Source organism: Poecilia formosa, unplaced genomic scaffold, assembly GCF_000485575.1.
Source record: "Poecilia formosa unplaced genomic scaffold, Poecilia_formosa-5.1.2 Scaffold69, whole genome shotgun sequence".
In the NCBI taxonomy this organism is placed as follows: domain Eukaryota; kingdom Metazoa; phylum Chordata; class Actinopteri; order Cyprinodontiformes; family Poeciliidae; genus Poecilia; species Poecilia formosa.
The window spans coordinates 166,844-182,234 of record NW_006800008.1 but is presented as its reverse complement, the minus strand read 5'-3'; the positions used below and the strand labels follow the sequence as shown (position 1 = coordinate 182,234).

The following is a 15,391-nucleotide window of genomic DNA, read 5'->3' as shown; positions in this document are numbered from 1 at the left end:
GAAATGTTTCTGGAGGTTTTCTCACCTCAGGCTCGAAGAGGCCGCTGTAGGCCGGGTTGGCTGTGCTTCTCCTCTTCCTCTCTTGCCTCTTCGTCTGGATCTCTGAAAAACAAAACGGACCTTTAAAGACTCAGCTGGCTCCGTTTGTTTCCAGGTTGGGAGTCGGAGTGAACTCACCTTCCAGCTGTTCTGTGGTGACGAGGCCGAGGGCCACCATGAAGGCGATTTTCTGCAACAGAAGAAGAAGAGTCACTTCCTGGTTCCATCAGTCCTCCGGCTGTTGAGTCTGAATAATAAAGCTTATTCACCTCTGGGTCCTCCTCCTTCTTCTTCTTTGGAGGGGATTTTACGGTGGGAGCCTCCGGTGAAGGGAGGTCAGCTGGGGACCCATCGGTGCTGCTGGGGGCCTGTGGCTGGATTATTATCACCTGGAAACAAAAAAACAAAAAGAAAGCTTTGAAACTTATGCACAAGCCGACTTGCTCAGGGCACAAAAGAGATTTTATTTTATAGTTCATAGGGGCCCCTTTCTAATGCCACCCTGGACAAAAACCATAGGTATGAATACATTCAAAAGGCAATTCAGACTAGATGTTAGTATTAAATGAAAAGATAAATGTAAAATCTGCTTTAAAATTAGATCTCTACTGTTTAAAGCTCTTTTCCCATCTCTGGAAATTACACAAATTAAATCTAAAAACTGAATAAGAAGGAAGAGGAATTATTTCAGGAACATGCAGCACAACTGAGCACAGAGCCCTGAGGCACACCACTCTGAAGTCAGGGAGTCTCAACAACTCAAAGTTAAGATTTATGTACAAACTCATGATGGATGCTACACAGCTAGCTGGGGGATGTTAGCAGGGAGTCAGAACGCAATGGAGACGTGAGACTCAAACTTTTGCCCGACATAAAAATCGAATATATGAGACTAAACAATCCTGACGAGCTAAATTTAAGCTCAACTTATTTAAGGATGTGTGGACATCCTGCAAGTGAGAAACAGTCCGAGTACCTAAAGAGTTTGAAAGCCTAATAATATTTCTCAGTTTTAGTTTAATCTTAACATTTTACCCTGAGTTTTGACTTTCAGGCCACCTATATTTTGTTTGACTTTACAGTTTTCACATCAGTTTGATATTTTAACTATCTGAGCTACTAAAACCTTTGAAGTTGTCAGTTTGTTTGTTTTTTTAACACACACTACCTCATCAGTTATCCGACTTTAAGGCTTCAGATGTTTTTGTGAGACGTGTCCGTACCTTTACGGCCTCGCTGACGCCCGACACCCCGTTCCCGGTGGCGGGCGAGGCGGCGATGATGGCGTAGGCCACGCCGGGCCCTGCAGAGGCGTGCTGGGAGGCGGCGCTCAGGTCGGAGCCTGCTGACGGAGAGGCGTTGCTCTGGCTGACCTGCTGGTGGTCGGAGCTGAAGGTGCTGTTGGCGGTGGGCAGGGTGGGGGCCTGGCTCTTGGGGCTGACCACAGCTGTGACTCTCTGCAGGCTGAGCGGCTGCAGCTCCTGGCAGGGACTGTGAGGGAGGCTGTCGGGGATCTGAGTCTTTGGCCTGACCTGAAGGGGAAAAAAACATGACAGGTTTATTGTCTTGTCTGGATATTTTAGTAGTTTTATATTGGATTTTGAATAAAAAACGAGACAAATCTAAGTTATGCATCAAAATAATAGGTGAAAATTGCTAAATATCCAAATTAAACTGAAGGTTAACATGTTTTGCTGCCACCTGCTGGACAGAACCTGCAATTTAATTTCTGGTCAGACAGATTTTCCCCAAATAAATCACTTTGTTCCTTCATATTTACCAGGCTGTCTTAATAATAAATTTTACTGGACAATAAATGGTCCCAAAAGTTGTTGTAATAAATGATAATATTGTTATTTTGAGACCATTTCCTAGTAATATAATGCTAATGGAATACCAATGCAAGAACATATTCTCAAAGACCAATAAACTGTCAATTGTAATGAACATTTAACATTGGAACTGGAAACATTTTAAATATACAAAGGAGCTATTTGAGACCAAAAGACCTTTTAACATCTAATTTTTGGTTGAAAGAGAGAAAAGATAAAAATTAAAAAAAATAACAATGCAAATGGAAATTATCAAGCTTGTTTTATCAGGTGATTAATTTATCTATTGCTTCTAAACTTGTTCATTATTCAGCTCAGACAAGGAAAACAGGAAAAACTGCCACTTATGACTTTTGCAAAATGATAAACTTTGTACTGCATGTCGAATGTTTTGAAGATTATTCAAAATGGCGGCTTTTCAATAAAATCACATGAACAAGCATACTAATAGAAATACTCGCTTGTTTTAATTGATTTACTGCTCATTGCAACAACAGTTCATCTGAAACCAGTTCTCTAGATACTTCCATCTGGAACCAGTTTGACCCAGTTAAAGGTCACAGCGACCCGGTTTACCTGAGGTAGCACAGTGGCTGCTTGTCCTGCCAGCCGGTGCAGAGAGCTGACTTGAGGCACCTTGATGGGCAGAGCAGTGAGAGTTCCCAGCATCTGAAACACAACAGGCAGAGCCAGTTAGGAGGCCGACCTTCAGAGGAAGGTTCAACAAGTTCTGGGTTTTTGTTTTGGTCCAGAAATGATGTGAAACTTCCTGAACGTTAAGGGTTTTAAAACTAAAACAATCCAGGAGCGAAAACAACAGGTTCAGTCCAAGACTTCAAGATGTTCTGGGTGGAACAAATAAACGTAGCTGCAAACATTAACCACCAGGGGCGCTGTTTCATCACCTACAGAACCTGCAGGCTGATTTTAATTTGGTGGATTTTAACGACCAAAAATCTCTCCTAAAGAGATTTAAAATCCTAACAAAATGTTTATTAGATACAAAAATATTTGATTTATATCAACTTTACTCTGATGGTTCCTCACACAGAACATAACGGACCATTACAACACAACACAGAGTCCAAAACCAGTTTAACTGGAATGTCTAAAACCAGCCAAATTGGAGCTGGAACCAGGCTAAACCAGACCATAAAACAAGTTCATAACCAAACCACTTTAAATCCAGTCCAAGGTCACCACAGACCAGTCGGAAATCATTTAAAACAGGGCATGAAATAAAAGGATCCAAAACTCAAATTTAAACCAGAATACAGACCAGTTTAAAACAAAGTCTGAGCCAGAATGTAAACCTGTTTAAATCAAGGTTTTAAAACACAATTTAAAGCAGTTTAAACTCAGTCTGTGAACTAGTTTAAAACCAGTTCATAACCAGTTTAAACTCAGTCTGTGAACCAGTTTAAAACCAGTTCATAACCAGTTTAAACTCAGTCTGTGAACCAGTTTAAAACCAGTCTAAACTCAGCCTGTAAACCAGTTTGAACCAGTTTAAGCACTCCATCTTCTCCAGTAAAGGAGGTGAAAGTTTCTCCTCTTCTCTTTTCTTCTTCTGTGAAATCCTTTCGTTTCGTCGTATTGTGCTGCAAAGCGGCTCGGCGAGGATGAAGAGGGAGGAGGAGGAGGAGGCGGATGAGGTCGGTTGCCATGGTAACTGCAGAGCCGAGGATTCTTGCAGTTTCAGGCCTTTCATTTCTGTAATTGCTGCCTGTTTTCTCCAAACCCAACACCTTCAGGGCTCCTCTTCCTCCTCCTCCTCTTCCTCTCATCCTGGATCAGAGATTTCTGTGAAACAAACAGAAACTAAAGCTGAGCTCTGATTGGCTGCAGATTTAAATACAAACGATTTAAACCTGACGGTTTAAATCGTTTGAGATGGAAATAAACATCCTGAGCCGTTCGCTTCACATTTACAGTTAAAAGTTTGAAGCACATCAGGGCTGAAACGATTAATTGGATTAATCGTTAACTAAAGACTCTAAAAAGGTGGTCAGAAGGAACTGAACCAAAACTGCAAAACATAAAAAGATGCATAAATGTTGTATTTAAAAAAAAAAAAAAAAACCTTCTGTCTGTAAATCTGTCTATTTTTGCTACAAACGATCGAATGTTTGCTAACTGAATGCTACGTTTTGCAAGAAAATTTTTATTTTCTTAATTAAAAAGGAACCGATTTGTTTATTTGCACCTCTTATTGCATTCCTAATGCTGTATAAAACAGACTGAAGTTATTAGATGCAGGATTTATTTACCCAATTAATCATCAGAATAATCAATTTCTAAAATAAATAAAATACACAAACAAGAAAAGTAGGAGAAAAAAATCTATTTCTAATTTAAATAAAAACCACTGAATGGATAAAATGTTAAAATATGACGGCACAATTTATGCAAAGCAAATAGTCTTGAACTTATTGAGACCTGAAAATATTTAAAATCAATATTTTTCTGTAGAGAATCCCTAAAAAAGCTGTAAAATATTCTGGATTATCATAAATGTCAATCATGCTGCAGCTTGTTTTACTCAAACACTTTCGATTTTAAACAGGAGAAGATCAAATCAGATCTGATGTTTGGTTTCTTCACGACTCAAACTGCTCTTTGTTTTGCATCTAGAAATGAGATTATTACAGTGGAGCAGAGGTTGAGAGGCATAAAACGCAAATAAAACCTCGAAATCAATAAAAGGATTAAATTATAGAGAAAAGAAACATGGATTAGAGAGAAGATGTGAGGAGACTGCCAGCAGCCGGTCAAGGTGGAGGCAGGAAGGAGGAGTTTGTCATCTCTGCTCCTGTCATCACAGCAGGATGAAGATGAGGAAGAGGAGGAGGTTGTGCACACGCAGCAGTCAAGACGAAGGCGTGCGGCGAAGACGACAGGTTTGTTCTGAGTCGATCATCTCAGGGTAAAACCAGAACTCAGCAGAAATCAGCTGGAACGAAGCGCTGCCTTCAGGTCTGAGTTTCTGCTGGTTTTTAAAGTCGCTATTCCAGCAGCAGCCAGCAGAGGGCGCTCCTCATCCCTGACCGCCTACAGTAACCCGAGATAAACACCCAGCTGTGTTTACATCCACAAACTTCACATATATAAACACCCGGAGCGTCGGGGTGGGAATATTTCTGTCAAACTGTTAAACTAAACACACTCGGGTTCACAGAGCCTGATGATGTTTGAACGCTGCCGTCCATCACTCAGCGACCCTGAAGGTCAGAGTTCACCGAGGTTGGAGGAGAGTTCACAGAGTTTGCTTGACCTCCAAAGCGGTGAGAGGTCGAGCGAGGTGGTTACCCCGGCAACACTGCTTCTTCATCAGAGCTGTGACACGCATCAGTTCACCTCTGTGAAACCTTTGAGTTGAACTTGGAAGGCTAAGACACCTAAAAAAGCATGTTGGATTCTCAACCTAATAAACCTAAAAAACATACATATAAAAAATAAAGAACCTTAAAAACTCCCTAAAAAAACCCTGTAAAAAGTAAAAAAATAAAAAAAACTACAGAGCCTAAAGAGAAACCCTAAAAAAGAAAAAGTAAATACTAGAAAAATACCCAAAGAACCAAATGAAAATCCCTAGAGAAACACAAAACCTTAAACACCTAAAAACTAAAAATAAGACAAAAACTGAAAAAACAAAAAACAAATAGAACCTAAAAAAATTCCTGAAAAAAACAAAACAAAAAAAACTAGAAAAATGCCTAAAGAACCCAGAAAGATCCCTAAAAGAACTAAATAAAAATACCTAATCCTCAAAAAAAACTACAAAAAAAGACTAAACTAAAACAAAACTAAAAATAAACTTTAAAAAACTAAAAGAAAGCTTGAATCTGACCTCTCTGGTTTTTTAGCTCCTTTGCTTCACATCCAATCACAGCTCATCACAGGAAAGCATTAATTATCTGCAGCTCAGGTACCGGCCCTTTAATAGCACATATTCAGCTGACCTCCATCACTGACTGGATTCAGATCTTCTGCTTTGATTTGCTGAAGGGCAGAACTAAAATCAACTCACTGATTCATCACTATTGATCCCTGAATTAGCAGACAAAACAGCCTCTGATTGGCCGAGCCTTCAGAGAAAAGCTTCGTATCAAGTGAGACCGCTCACTCTGACTGAATATGTCAATGGTTTTCATTATGACCTGATCAGGAAACAACATATTCCTAAACAATAACGTCATTTGAAACTACATTGTTATTTTTAGTGCAATAAAAACATGATTGCAAAGGTAGTTTTGTCATGTAGGCCAAAAAAGAAAATCATTTTTAAAAACTAAAATCACCAAAATGCTGTGATTTTTTTTATCTACTCAACCATTAACTATTCCAATTAAGCAAGTAAAATGATCAGATTTTTTTTTCTAAGAACAGAATCATAGATCCAAAACTTCAAATGATTTTCCCTGTTAAATGAAAGGAATCCATTTTGCTTAATATTTTGGGCTCAATTAAAAAAAAAAAAAAAAGAAAAAAGAAAAAAAATTAATTCATTCTCATAATTAAAAACAGAATGTAGGTCAGTCTTCATTTCTATTTAGCCAAGTCTTTGTACAGTAATTAAAAGCAGATTTTGGTGCTCCAAGATGTACTTTAGAGTACAAGTCGATGAGTAGCTGCGGTCCTAGTTACCATGACAACAGAAGGAAAACAGAAAGCTTGGAAAAGCTCACTTTGTGCTGCTTTCTGTTGCATTTTGTCCTAATTTATTCTTGAATTGTGGTCGGGTGCCACACAAAATCAGTTCAAGGCCACATATGGCCCCCGGGCCTCGCTTTGAACACCTCATTTTAGAGTTTAAATAAGAAACTAAGAGTCTGTGATGATGTTTGATGATTGAGGGGGTTCCCCTCCAAAAACCTCAACTCTGAACCTCAATCATTCACTTTGACAGTGAAAATGCCAAAGATAATCACCTCATTTTCCTTTATGGACACGGTGAAGAGAAAGGATGGGCAGAAGAGGGGTAAAGACTGAGCCTGAGGGCCCGGAGGTTGGGCCCTCCTCTCTCTAACTGCTGGAAAATTACAGCCATGGAGCTCTGATCCCAGCTTATAGAGCAGAATATAAAGCCAGAGAGGCTGCAGCCTGAATCCCAACAAACGGGAAGAACAAGGCTGCAGCACAGGCCCATTGGAAAACAATAAGGAAAATATGGATTTATAGCAATATTTACTGATCAGGATTTATACAGGTTTCACCAACTCAAATTTAAGACCAGTATTATGACAGAAATGTACAATAGAAAATCGCTTATTTTAAGCAGTTGCATTGCCAGTTTATTTGCACATGACAAACGTCGTCTAACAAAAACAAACAAAAAAGAAAAAACAAAGAGCCAACCAAACTGGTGATAAATTTACTCGTGACAGACGAAGAAAGGTTATATTAGCCACTAGCTAGCAGTAGGCTCAACCACTTCAAGTCACCAAGTCGCAGCATGAAGCTAGCTAGCAGCTACAGTAGTTAGCAGTAGCCTCACAGTCACAGAATGCAATGAAGCTAGTTAGCTAATATTTGCAGCTAGTTAGCGGTAGCCTCAATAAAGATGTCTCAAACTTTTGCCTGACAGAAAAGTCCCACCAGACTTTTAACTCTTCTATTCATATTAATATTAAATATTGACATTTAATATTTAACATTAAATGGTCCGGCCAACCAAAAGGAGAAGCCGTCCCCGCCCACTCTACAGGTGAGGGTTACCTGAGAGGGAGCCAGCAGCTCCCCGGCTCTCCTGCCGCCGCTGAACGGAACGACTCCGGCACCGGCCGCCTGGAGGTTGATGGGGGACACCTGCAGCGGCTCCGGCCCCGCCGCCTTCTGGCCGTTAATGTGTGCAGTCACCATGGAAACGGGGGCCTTGGCCGGCACCACGGAGATCGCGATGCCCTGGCTGGGGGGCTTGATGAGCGACAGCGGCTTGGTGGTCCCCACGGGACAGCTTCGGACGGCCAGCTTCTGCGGGAAGACAGGCAGGTGAGTTGATACTTCGTCGCCATGACAACCCTTCCCCCACCTTCCTCGGCTTCTTCTAAAAGGTTTCCCCATTCCTCTTCATCCGCTCTAAATATTTCATATTTCCGTTCAGGCAGACAACTAAAACAGTCGAGCTTCCAGAAACACCCTAAGAGTTTTAAAGACATTTTCATATTCCAGCTAATAAATAACAACAAACCAGAACCATCCAGAACCTGTTGGGTCCCAATTCCTCTCCACCAGCAGCTTCCTGGGAAGCTTTTGTTTCAGGGAATCAATGGAATCCGCAGGCGGCCCGAACAGCCGCCTGCTTCAGGACCCGCTGGCCCGCCGCTCGCCATTCAGAGCCGGGGCCCCTCCTATTGTCTGAAAGGTCACTCATTTAAAGCCTCTGCAGGCTGGAGACCTGAGACGGGGCCCCTCCCGGAGGGACGGGGGTCAGCAGGTACCCAAAAGAACACGTTAAAACGCTCAGAGCTTTTCAGACACACCTAGGATCAGATTCATGGAGCTTTTAACAACGGCTCGCACTAAAAATAAACTTTTAATCAAACAGGAAGCTTTAAAATAGGAGGAACCAGCAGTGAATGTCAGAATGACTGCAGTTTATCTCAATGCTGGGAGGAATTTTAATTATTTTTAATTCAACCAGTCCACATCCTGTTCATAGACTGATCTTTGAACCTCAATAAAGCTACAAAAAACTTTCAACTGTGGACGTTCGTTATTTATGCAAACGTCCAGTTTTATTCATTTTATTTAATTTCTAAGCTACAAGAGAATCCAAAAGTAAAAAACTGTACGGAGGTCCAAGTTATTCATCTGACTGCAATCTGTTGAGGACGGAAACACAGTTCCATCCTGAACAGGAAGTGACCTCAGATCAGCTGATGGTTCTCTACTCTAGCTGTGATCCATTTTGTGAAGTTCTGGACCCTGTAGACCAGAACCTCCCACAGAGCTCCACGTTTTACACTTTAAATGTGTTAAATTAATGATTTTAATCAGAGAAAATCAGAGTTAAAATGAAGAAACTTCTAAAATCTATAGATCTGTTATCATGAGTCAGCAGTTTTTCCTCTCCCGGTTTTAGCGACGTTCTGCTGTAAAGTTGCTCATTCAGCAGGAAAACTGAGCATTTTGAGCCTCTCGACTGGAGAAATTTAATTGAGAACGTGTTCGGCTCTCCGAGTCCGTAGTTAAGGTCATTCTGGGCTGTTTACGGCCAGCCAGCTGGATTATCCTCGCTCATTATGCTCGCTGTTTTGATAGGGGCCTTTGAGATAAGGAGGCCGCTGGAAAACGCATTAGTAGCTGTTCAGATTTCCATCAGCGCGGCTGCCAGACGCTCTCTTTGTTTACACTCCATTTACCAGCGAGCTGCTTCAGTCCTGGAAGGGGCTGAGGAAACGGGCGGCTGCTTTTCACATTCCCAGAGGGACAAAACAACGTCAAATCCACAGGACTGGACCATAGAAATGTTTGGAAATTAGTTTTAGAGTCGTGAAAGTGAAAGCAGATAAACTCCCGCCATGAGCTGCAGGTGCTTGGTGTTTCAGTATCGAAGTTTTGAAGGTTTCCAATCTTAAAAATTCACTTTTTGTCTTGGGCTGAAATGATTAATCGTGAATAATCAATTGTTGAAATAATCTTCAACTAATTTATAAATCAATTAATAATTAATTGGAGGGTACAGACTCAAAAAAAGGCCATTTGCTGAAAAAATGACCAGCTTAGAGCAGTAAATAAGCCAAAATTGTACAAAAAATATTTTTTCACCTTCATCTGTCGATATGTTTTACCCAAATCTCTTCAAGTGGCAGTTTTAACTTCACCTGGTTCAAATTCACTAAAGGAATGCCATATTGCCACATTTTAGGAAATAAAATTTTTATTTTCTTATTTAAAAAATGAATGTAATTATTTATTTGGCTCTTTTAACGTATTTTTCAATATTGCATAAAAAGTGTAAGAGGTCAAATGAAACACCAGCAGAATGTGGCAACATTTTATCTGATTAATCATCGAAATAATTGATAGAATAATTGTTAGTTGCAGCTAGAAGTGCAGAAAAAATTGATTCTACAGGAAACCGCAATACGAAGCTCTCATGTAACATCTCACTTCTGGAAACTTTGTAGCTGACGGCCATCTTGGTAGGCATCCGTAACCATGACAGCAGTTGCTAAGCAGTTGCTATAATAATAATAATAAAAAAGCCATAACTAGACATACTTAGAACTAGCTCTTGCCTTGTTCCTATCCAACTTATAAACAATATAAGTAAATTATAACTATTACTTGATTACAGTTTGTGAGCTCTCTACCTTCATTTTGTTGGTTTGGAAGCTGTGGTTCATCTATGCCTACCAAGATGGCGGTTCAGAGCTGTAGGAACTACGTATTTCTAGTTGTGGGAATTCTGTATCAATTCAAAATACTAAAAAAATTGAAATCAAAATGTGCTGAAGTTGTACGTTTTTGCCTTAGTACTCCTGAAATAAGACAAAATTAACTTACAAACTTTTCAGCAAGAAATAGGAGCCTGTTTTAAATCAATAAGTCCTTAATATTGATGAAAAAGGTCTAGTTTCACTGGCAGATTATTTTGTTTATATCAAGATATTTTCCCCATGTTTTAGTGAAATAATTTTCCAATGGAACAAGAACTTTTTCATTAATACTAAGGAATTACTGACATAAAAGAAGCTCCTATATCTTGCTGAGAAGTTACTTTTGAGTTAGTTTTGTCTTATTTCAAGGGTATTAAGATATTTGCACTATAAACTAGACCAAAAATACTTTGTAAGATTTTGTTTTTGCAGAGCTCTGAATCTAAAATCATGTCTAAATCAAATTGCTGGACACAGAAACATTCCCATCTCTAGTTGCAGCCCAAATTAAACTCAAATATTTGGTTTATTGTCAGAATTTTGTTAAAAGAGGAACAGAACAAATGGTGTCAGGAAGCTGGAATGGGATTGGGATGAAGAGGATCGACTCGCTGTGGGACTTCATGTAGAGGCGGCAGAAGAACGACGCTCCTCTGATCGGATCGAGAATGAACTCGTGAATATTTTATGGAGACAGCAGGAGAAACTGCCTCATGTTCTGAATCACCTGTTAGCTGCTGATTTCATGTTTGGAAAACCAATGTACTGAAGATAAATGTTTGTTTATGTTTCTCATTGGTTTTCCTTCCACATTATGTTTAAATTTAAGATTTACATGTTTCAAGTTCAAGTGGAACAGAGGAAGTTTTCCCCAGAAGCCATCAGCACCTCCGTTGGCAGCCATTTTGGTCCACTCTTCTGTTTTCAGAGATTTAAATGAAGGAAACTCAACTTCTGATAACTTGAAGGAATTTCTTCAAAGAAGATTCTCCAGTTCTGGAACTTGGGTTGGAAATATCAAGTTATAGAGGTCACCAACAAGGTCATCATGGAGTCTCTGGTATCAATGCTTATTCAACTCCCTGTGGGTGTCTTCAGTGATGCCAACATGAACAATAAGAAGGAAGGAAGGAAGAAGGAAAGAAAAACTAGCAATGAATGAAGGATGGAAAGGACACTGAAGGAAGGACATAAGAGACCAATGAACCTGCGGTCCGTCGTCGCTCTCTTCCTGTTTCTTGTTAGTAACTTCCTGTAATCTGACAGCCTTCACAGCAGCTTCCCTGCAGAGACGATTAAAACTCCTTTCACTGTTGCCTCCGTTTGATTCTGTTCAGGAACTGAATCAATACCTCGGCGTTTCAGCCTCCATAATAAGCAGCTCTGATTGTTAGTCTAACTGCTCCGGTTCTCCAGCCCGCCGGCAGATAACAATCACATTAAAATGTTCATTATGCGGCTGGGAGACAAACACGAGGAGGCGGCCGGCGCTCCATTCATTTCCCACATCATGTGGTCAGTCTCCGCCCGACAATAAATCCATTTAAATGCAAATCAAACGCGCCTGCAGCGGCTTTTTTTACTCAGAGTTCATCGGAATGTGACCGAGGGAAGGAAATATCAGGACGCCAACGACCCGAACAACCGATCAATAAAACATTATTACTACATCAAACAATCATCTTTTAAAAATCTAACTTGTCTTTAAGATTATTTTGATAAATCCTGCTTTTAATACAGAGATGTAATAAAGGAAACAAAGTTCATGCAAAAATGTAATTTTTCTTCCTTTTTTTTCCAATTAGGTCAGGGCCGGCCCAAACCTTTTTGTGGCCCAGAGCAGATTTTTAATCCGGGGCCCATCTATACTCAAACGAGTTGCAACAAATTTAAATTTTTCTTTGGGATCAAAAAAGTATTTTTGAATTTGAATAGGCCTGTAGAAATAAATCAATTAATCATATAATAAATTGAAACAAGCAAATGATTTATAATTTTTCTCTTTCTACCAAAAACTGGATGATAAGTCTTCAGGCTCAACTAGTCCCTTTTTTAAAAGGACAGTTTTGTTCACAGAGACTTGTTAATTAATTGTATTGTTTTTTTTCACAAATATTTTAAAATGTCTTAAAGTTAAACTGAAAGTTTATTGAGCTTTGAAAATGTGTTCTTCCATTATTACTAAAATGGTCTCAACCAATATTATCGTTTAATGCAATTTTTCATCCAAAAAAATTGTTATTGTGATGAGTCTAGATCAATCACTATAAAATCAAATCAAATCATGCTCTTGGGGGCCCCCTGCTGGTGTGGAGGCCCTAAGCAGCCATCTGACTCGCATTGCTTTGGGCCGACGAACTTTCATGTTCAAAGTGAAAAGCAGAATATTATCGATTTTAGTCCAATTTCCGGTTCTCAATGTTTATTTATATTTTCTGAATTTCAGAATAATATATCTTTCTAAAAAATTTTTTTTTCATAAAGTCAAAATATTATCCATCATGGTGGTGATGATGAAGGCAGTTTACAAATATCAGAAGGTCAAACTTACTTTAAACGCTTCTAAAATTAAAACAATTTAACCTAATACATTTATTCTGAGTTGAATACATGGAATAAAAGAGATTATTTGAAAAACCACAGATTTATTTAAGCTATTTAATTAAGTCCTGGTCTCTGGTTTCAGTAGATTGTTGACACAATTTATTGTTTTGTTCACCTCGAATCTGAACTTATTTAGTCTCATTTTATCAACAGGTTGTGTTTATATTTGTTTTTAAAACAACAGATTTTCCTTTTCTGTCCGCTACATTCATGTTCTGTTTTTTTTTTTTATCTAAAATCTATTTTCTTTTTAATCACAGCTGTCAGAAAAGCTTATGAGTTGTTTTTAGCTTCATGCTGACCTGCGGGGATTTAATCGAAACTGCGTCGCCGCCGTCTGCTTTTCTTCTCAATGAAAGTCTAAATGATTGAAGCTCACGCTCAGTACTCGAGGTTTCATTGGGAGTGAAACACCATGGCCGCTCCGCTTGAGTCGGGCTGAACTCGGATTTTATTTTACTGTGGAGACATCAGGGGAGCGGCGGGGGTCCTGACCACAACAACCGCACTGAGGCAAGACAAACAGCAGCTCAATTTCACTCAGGCATCTCACCTGACTCCCGTTTCTAAATTAAAAGCTCAGAGTGGGGTCTTCTGTCAGCAGGAGGCTTTTATACTGAAGGGACGTTTTGATTTCCTGTCCAATAGAAGTGTTAGGAAGTGGTTTGGATTCTGTCGCGTTGCTCATGAGAAATATTTTATTATTTCTGCTTTCTTTTTATGGTCTAATTTTGTAACTTTACTTTTATTATTATTGGCAATGTGAATTTATCTTGTTTTATCAATTATAAACATTTCATATAATATCTCGACCAACATGTTTAAAAATCTAATTACATAACACACTCAGTTATTACTTTGCTACTATATTTTGAACTATTTACAGTTTTAAATCAATAATAATGTTTACACACCATGTATATTTATATATCATCTATAGCAGGGGTGTTCAAAGTGTGGCCCCTGGGCCATTTTTTGGCCCTTGAAGTCATCTTGATCGGCACCCTGACTACAAGAATGGTACAACTTTGTCCAACAAACCAGAAATAAACTGATGTAGAAATTGTCTGTTTTTCTTTTGTTATGGCAACAATCTAAAGCGTTTTTCTATGTTTTGGTTTTTTAAAGATTTAATACATTTTTTTTAATATTGCTGAGCAGGTAAAACTACGAATTTATGTTTAGTTTTTCATTTAATGAATTTTGTGACACGTAGTTTAAATTGGCCAGTTTTTAGCATTTATTTTTCATTCTTTTATTATTTATTCATATAACTATTAATACCATTACCACAACTATTGCACATTACACTATTATATATTCAGTTTATTGTTTTGTATTTTATTAAATGTTTTTTTATTATTATTATTATTTATTTACAACATATTTTATAATAATTTTCTCATTGTTTTAGTCTGGAGTTTCCTCAGCGTGGATCAGAAACCAAACAGCCCGATTAGAACCTGCTGCAGCAGCAGGATGTGGCTGGAGGTCATCGCTGTCATGAAAACATTTATTTGTGAAGCCAACAGTTCAAACCTTGAGCCAAAAGCTCAGAATATCGACCAGCAGCCACCGCAAGGAGAAGGAAAGGTCAAACTACATCTAAAATGAAGCGCTAAGCAGAGGTGAATCTGCTTTTATTAACCGCAGACGTTAAAGAAAAATAAAAAACAGGAGCTTCATCCATATATTCCAAGAAATTATTGGCTCAATTAGAGTTCAAATAGGTTAAAGTTAAACATAAAAGTGTAAAAATACATCAGAAACTGAACATTTTCCACCTTTTTAACTGACAAATGGGACAAATAGTTTTAATTCTAACTGAATATGATATATTTGAAACTATTTAAACTAAATATATGTCTGAATAAAAATCTTATACATACTGAAAGCATGAAACCTTTTCAGTATTTTTCTAAAAAATGTTTTTTTTAGCCACACATCTCTTAAAACTGTTAGGAATTATTTTCAGGATGAGACTTTTTTCCTGTTAGAAAACAAATTTTTGCGACCTCAGATGTCGTTTGTGAGCATAAAGTTAATTTATGTGGAGAAACGTGAGATTTTCCAAGCATAATAACGGAATGGTTCACTAATATAGAGTAAACTATTCCTATAAAAGAGACACAGAACACATTTCTATGTACAACAGATCAGAACTGGAGCAGAAATTTTAACACCCGTCTAAATGCTACCAGATTTTATTTTATTTTTTTTGATTACAGTTTTGACTGAAGTGTGTGTAGATACAGGCCTCCTGTGTTCACCATAGATAACTTTTAAAACCCTCCGTAGGTTGCCGGTTTGTTAGTTCTCCAAGCTATTGCTCTCAAACAGTTTTAACGCTTTCCTCCATCATTAAGATCTTTACTTTCTGAATTTAGATTGGATGGATGATGTGTTTTATGAAAGAATTTGTTTTTCTAAGCATTCACGTTTAATACAAACAAAATTTTTATTCATTTCACCTTTCAAATAAAAAAAAAGTTTTTGACTGAAACTGTAAAAGCATGATAGGATATTTAATTA

The 15,391-nt window shown here is 38.5% G+C and overlaps 1 protein-coding gene and 1 long non-coding RNA gene across 3 annotated transcripts in view; one reads left to right on the top strand and one right to left on the bottom strand.

Moving 5' to 3' along the window:
• Positions 1-15,391, bottom strand: part of phf21b (PHD finger protein 21B) — a 59,280-nt gene that overhangs the window by 6,533 nt on the left and 37,356 nt on the right. For both annotated transcript variants that reach the window (XM_007555198.2, XM_016673051.1), the window contains exons 3-8: positions 7,590-7,844; positions 2,448-2,540; positions 1,263-1,571; positions 309-428; positions 178-229; positions 26-102 (exon numbers count right to left, since the gene is read on the bottom strand). In XM_007555198.2, coding sequence (XP_007555260.1) covers positions 26-102; positions 178-229; positions 309-428; positions 1,263-1,571; positions 2,448-2,540; positions 7,590-7,844 — 906 coding nt within the window. The remainder of the gene's footprint in view (positions 1-25; positions 103-177; positions 230-308; positions 429-1,262; positions 1,572-2,447; positions 2,541-7,589; positions 7,845-15,391) is intronic.
• Positions 7,783-8,073, top strand: LOC107836605 (uncharacterized). The gene is made up of 2 exons (XR_001662550.1): positions 7,783-7,862; positions 7,975-8,073. It is a non-coding gene; the product is annotated as an uncharacterized LOC107836605 (long non-coding RNA).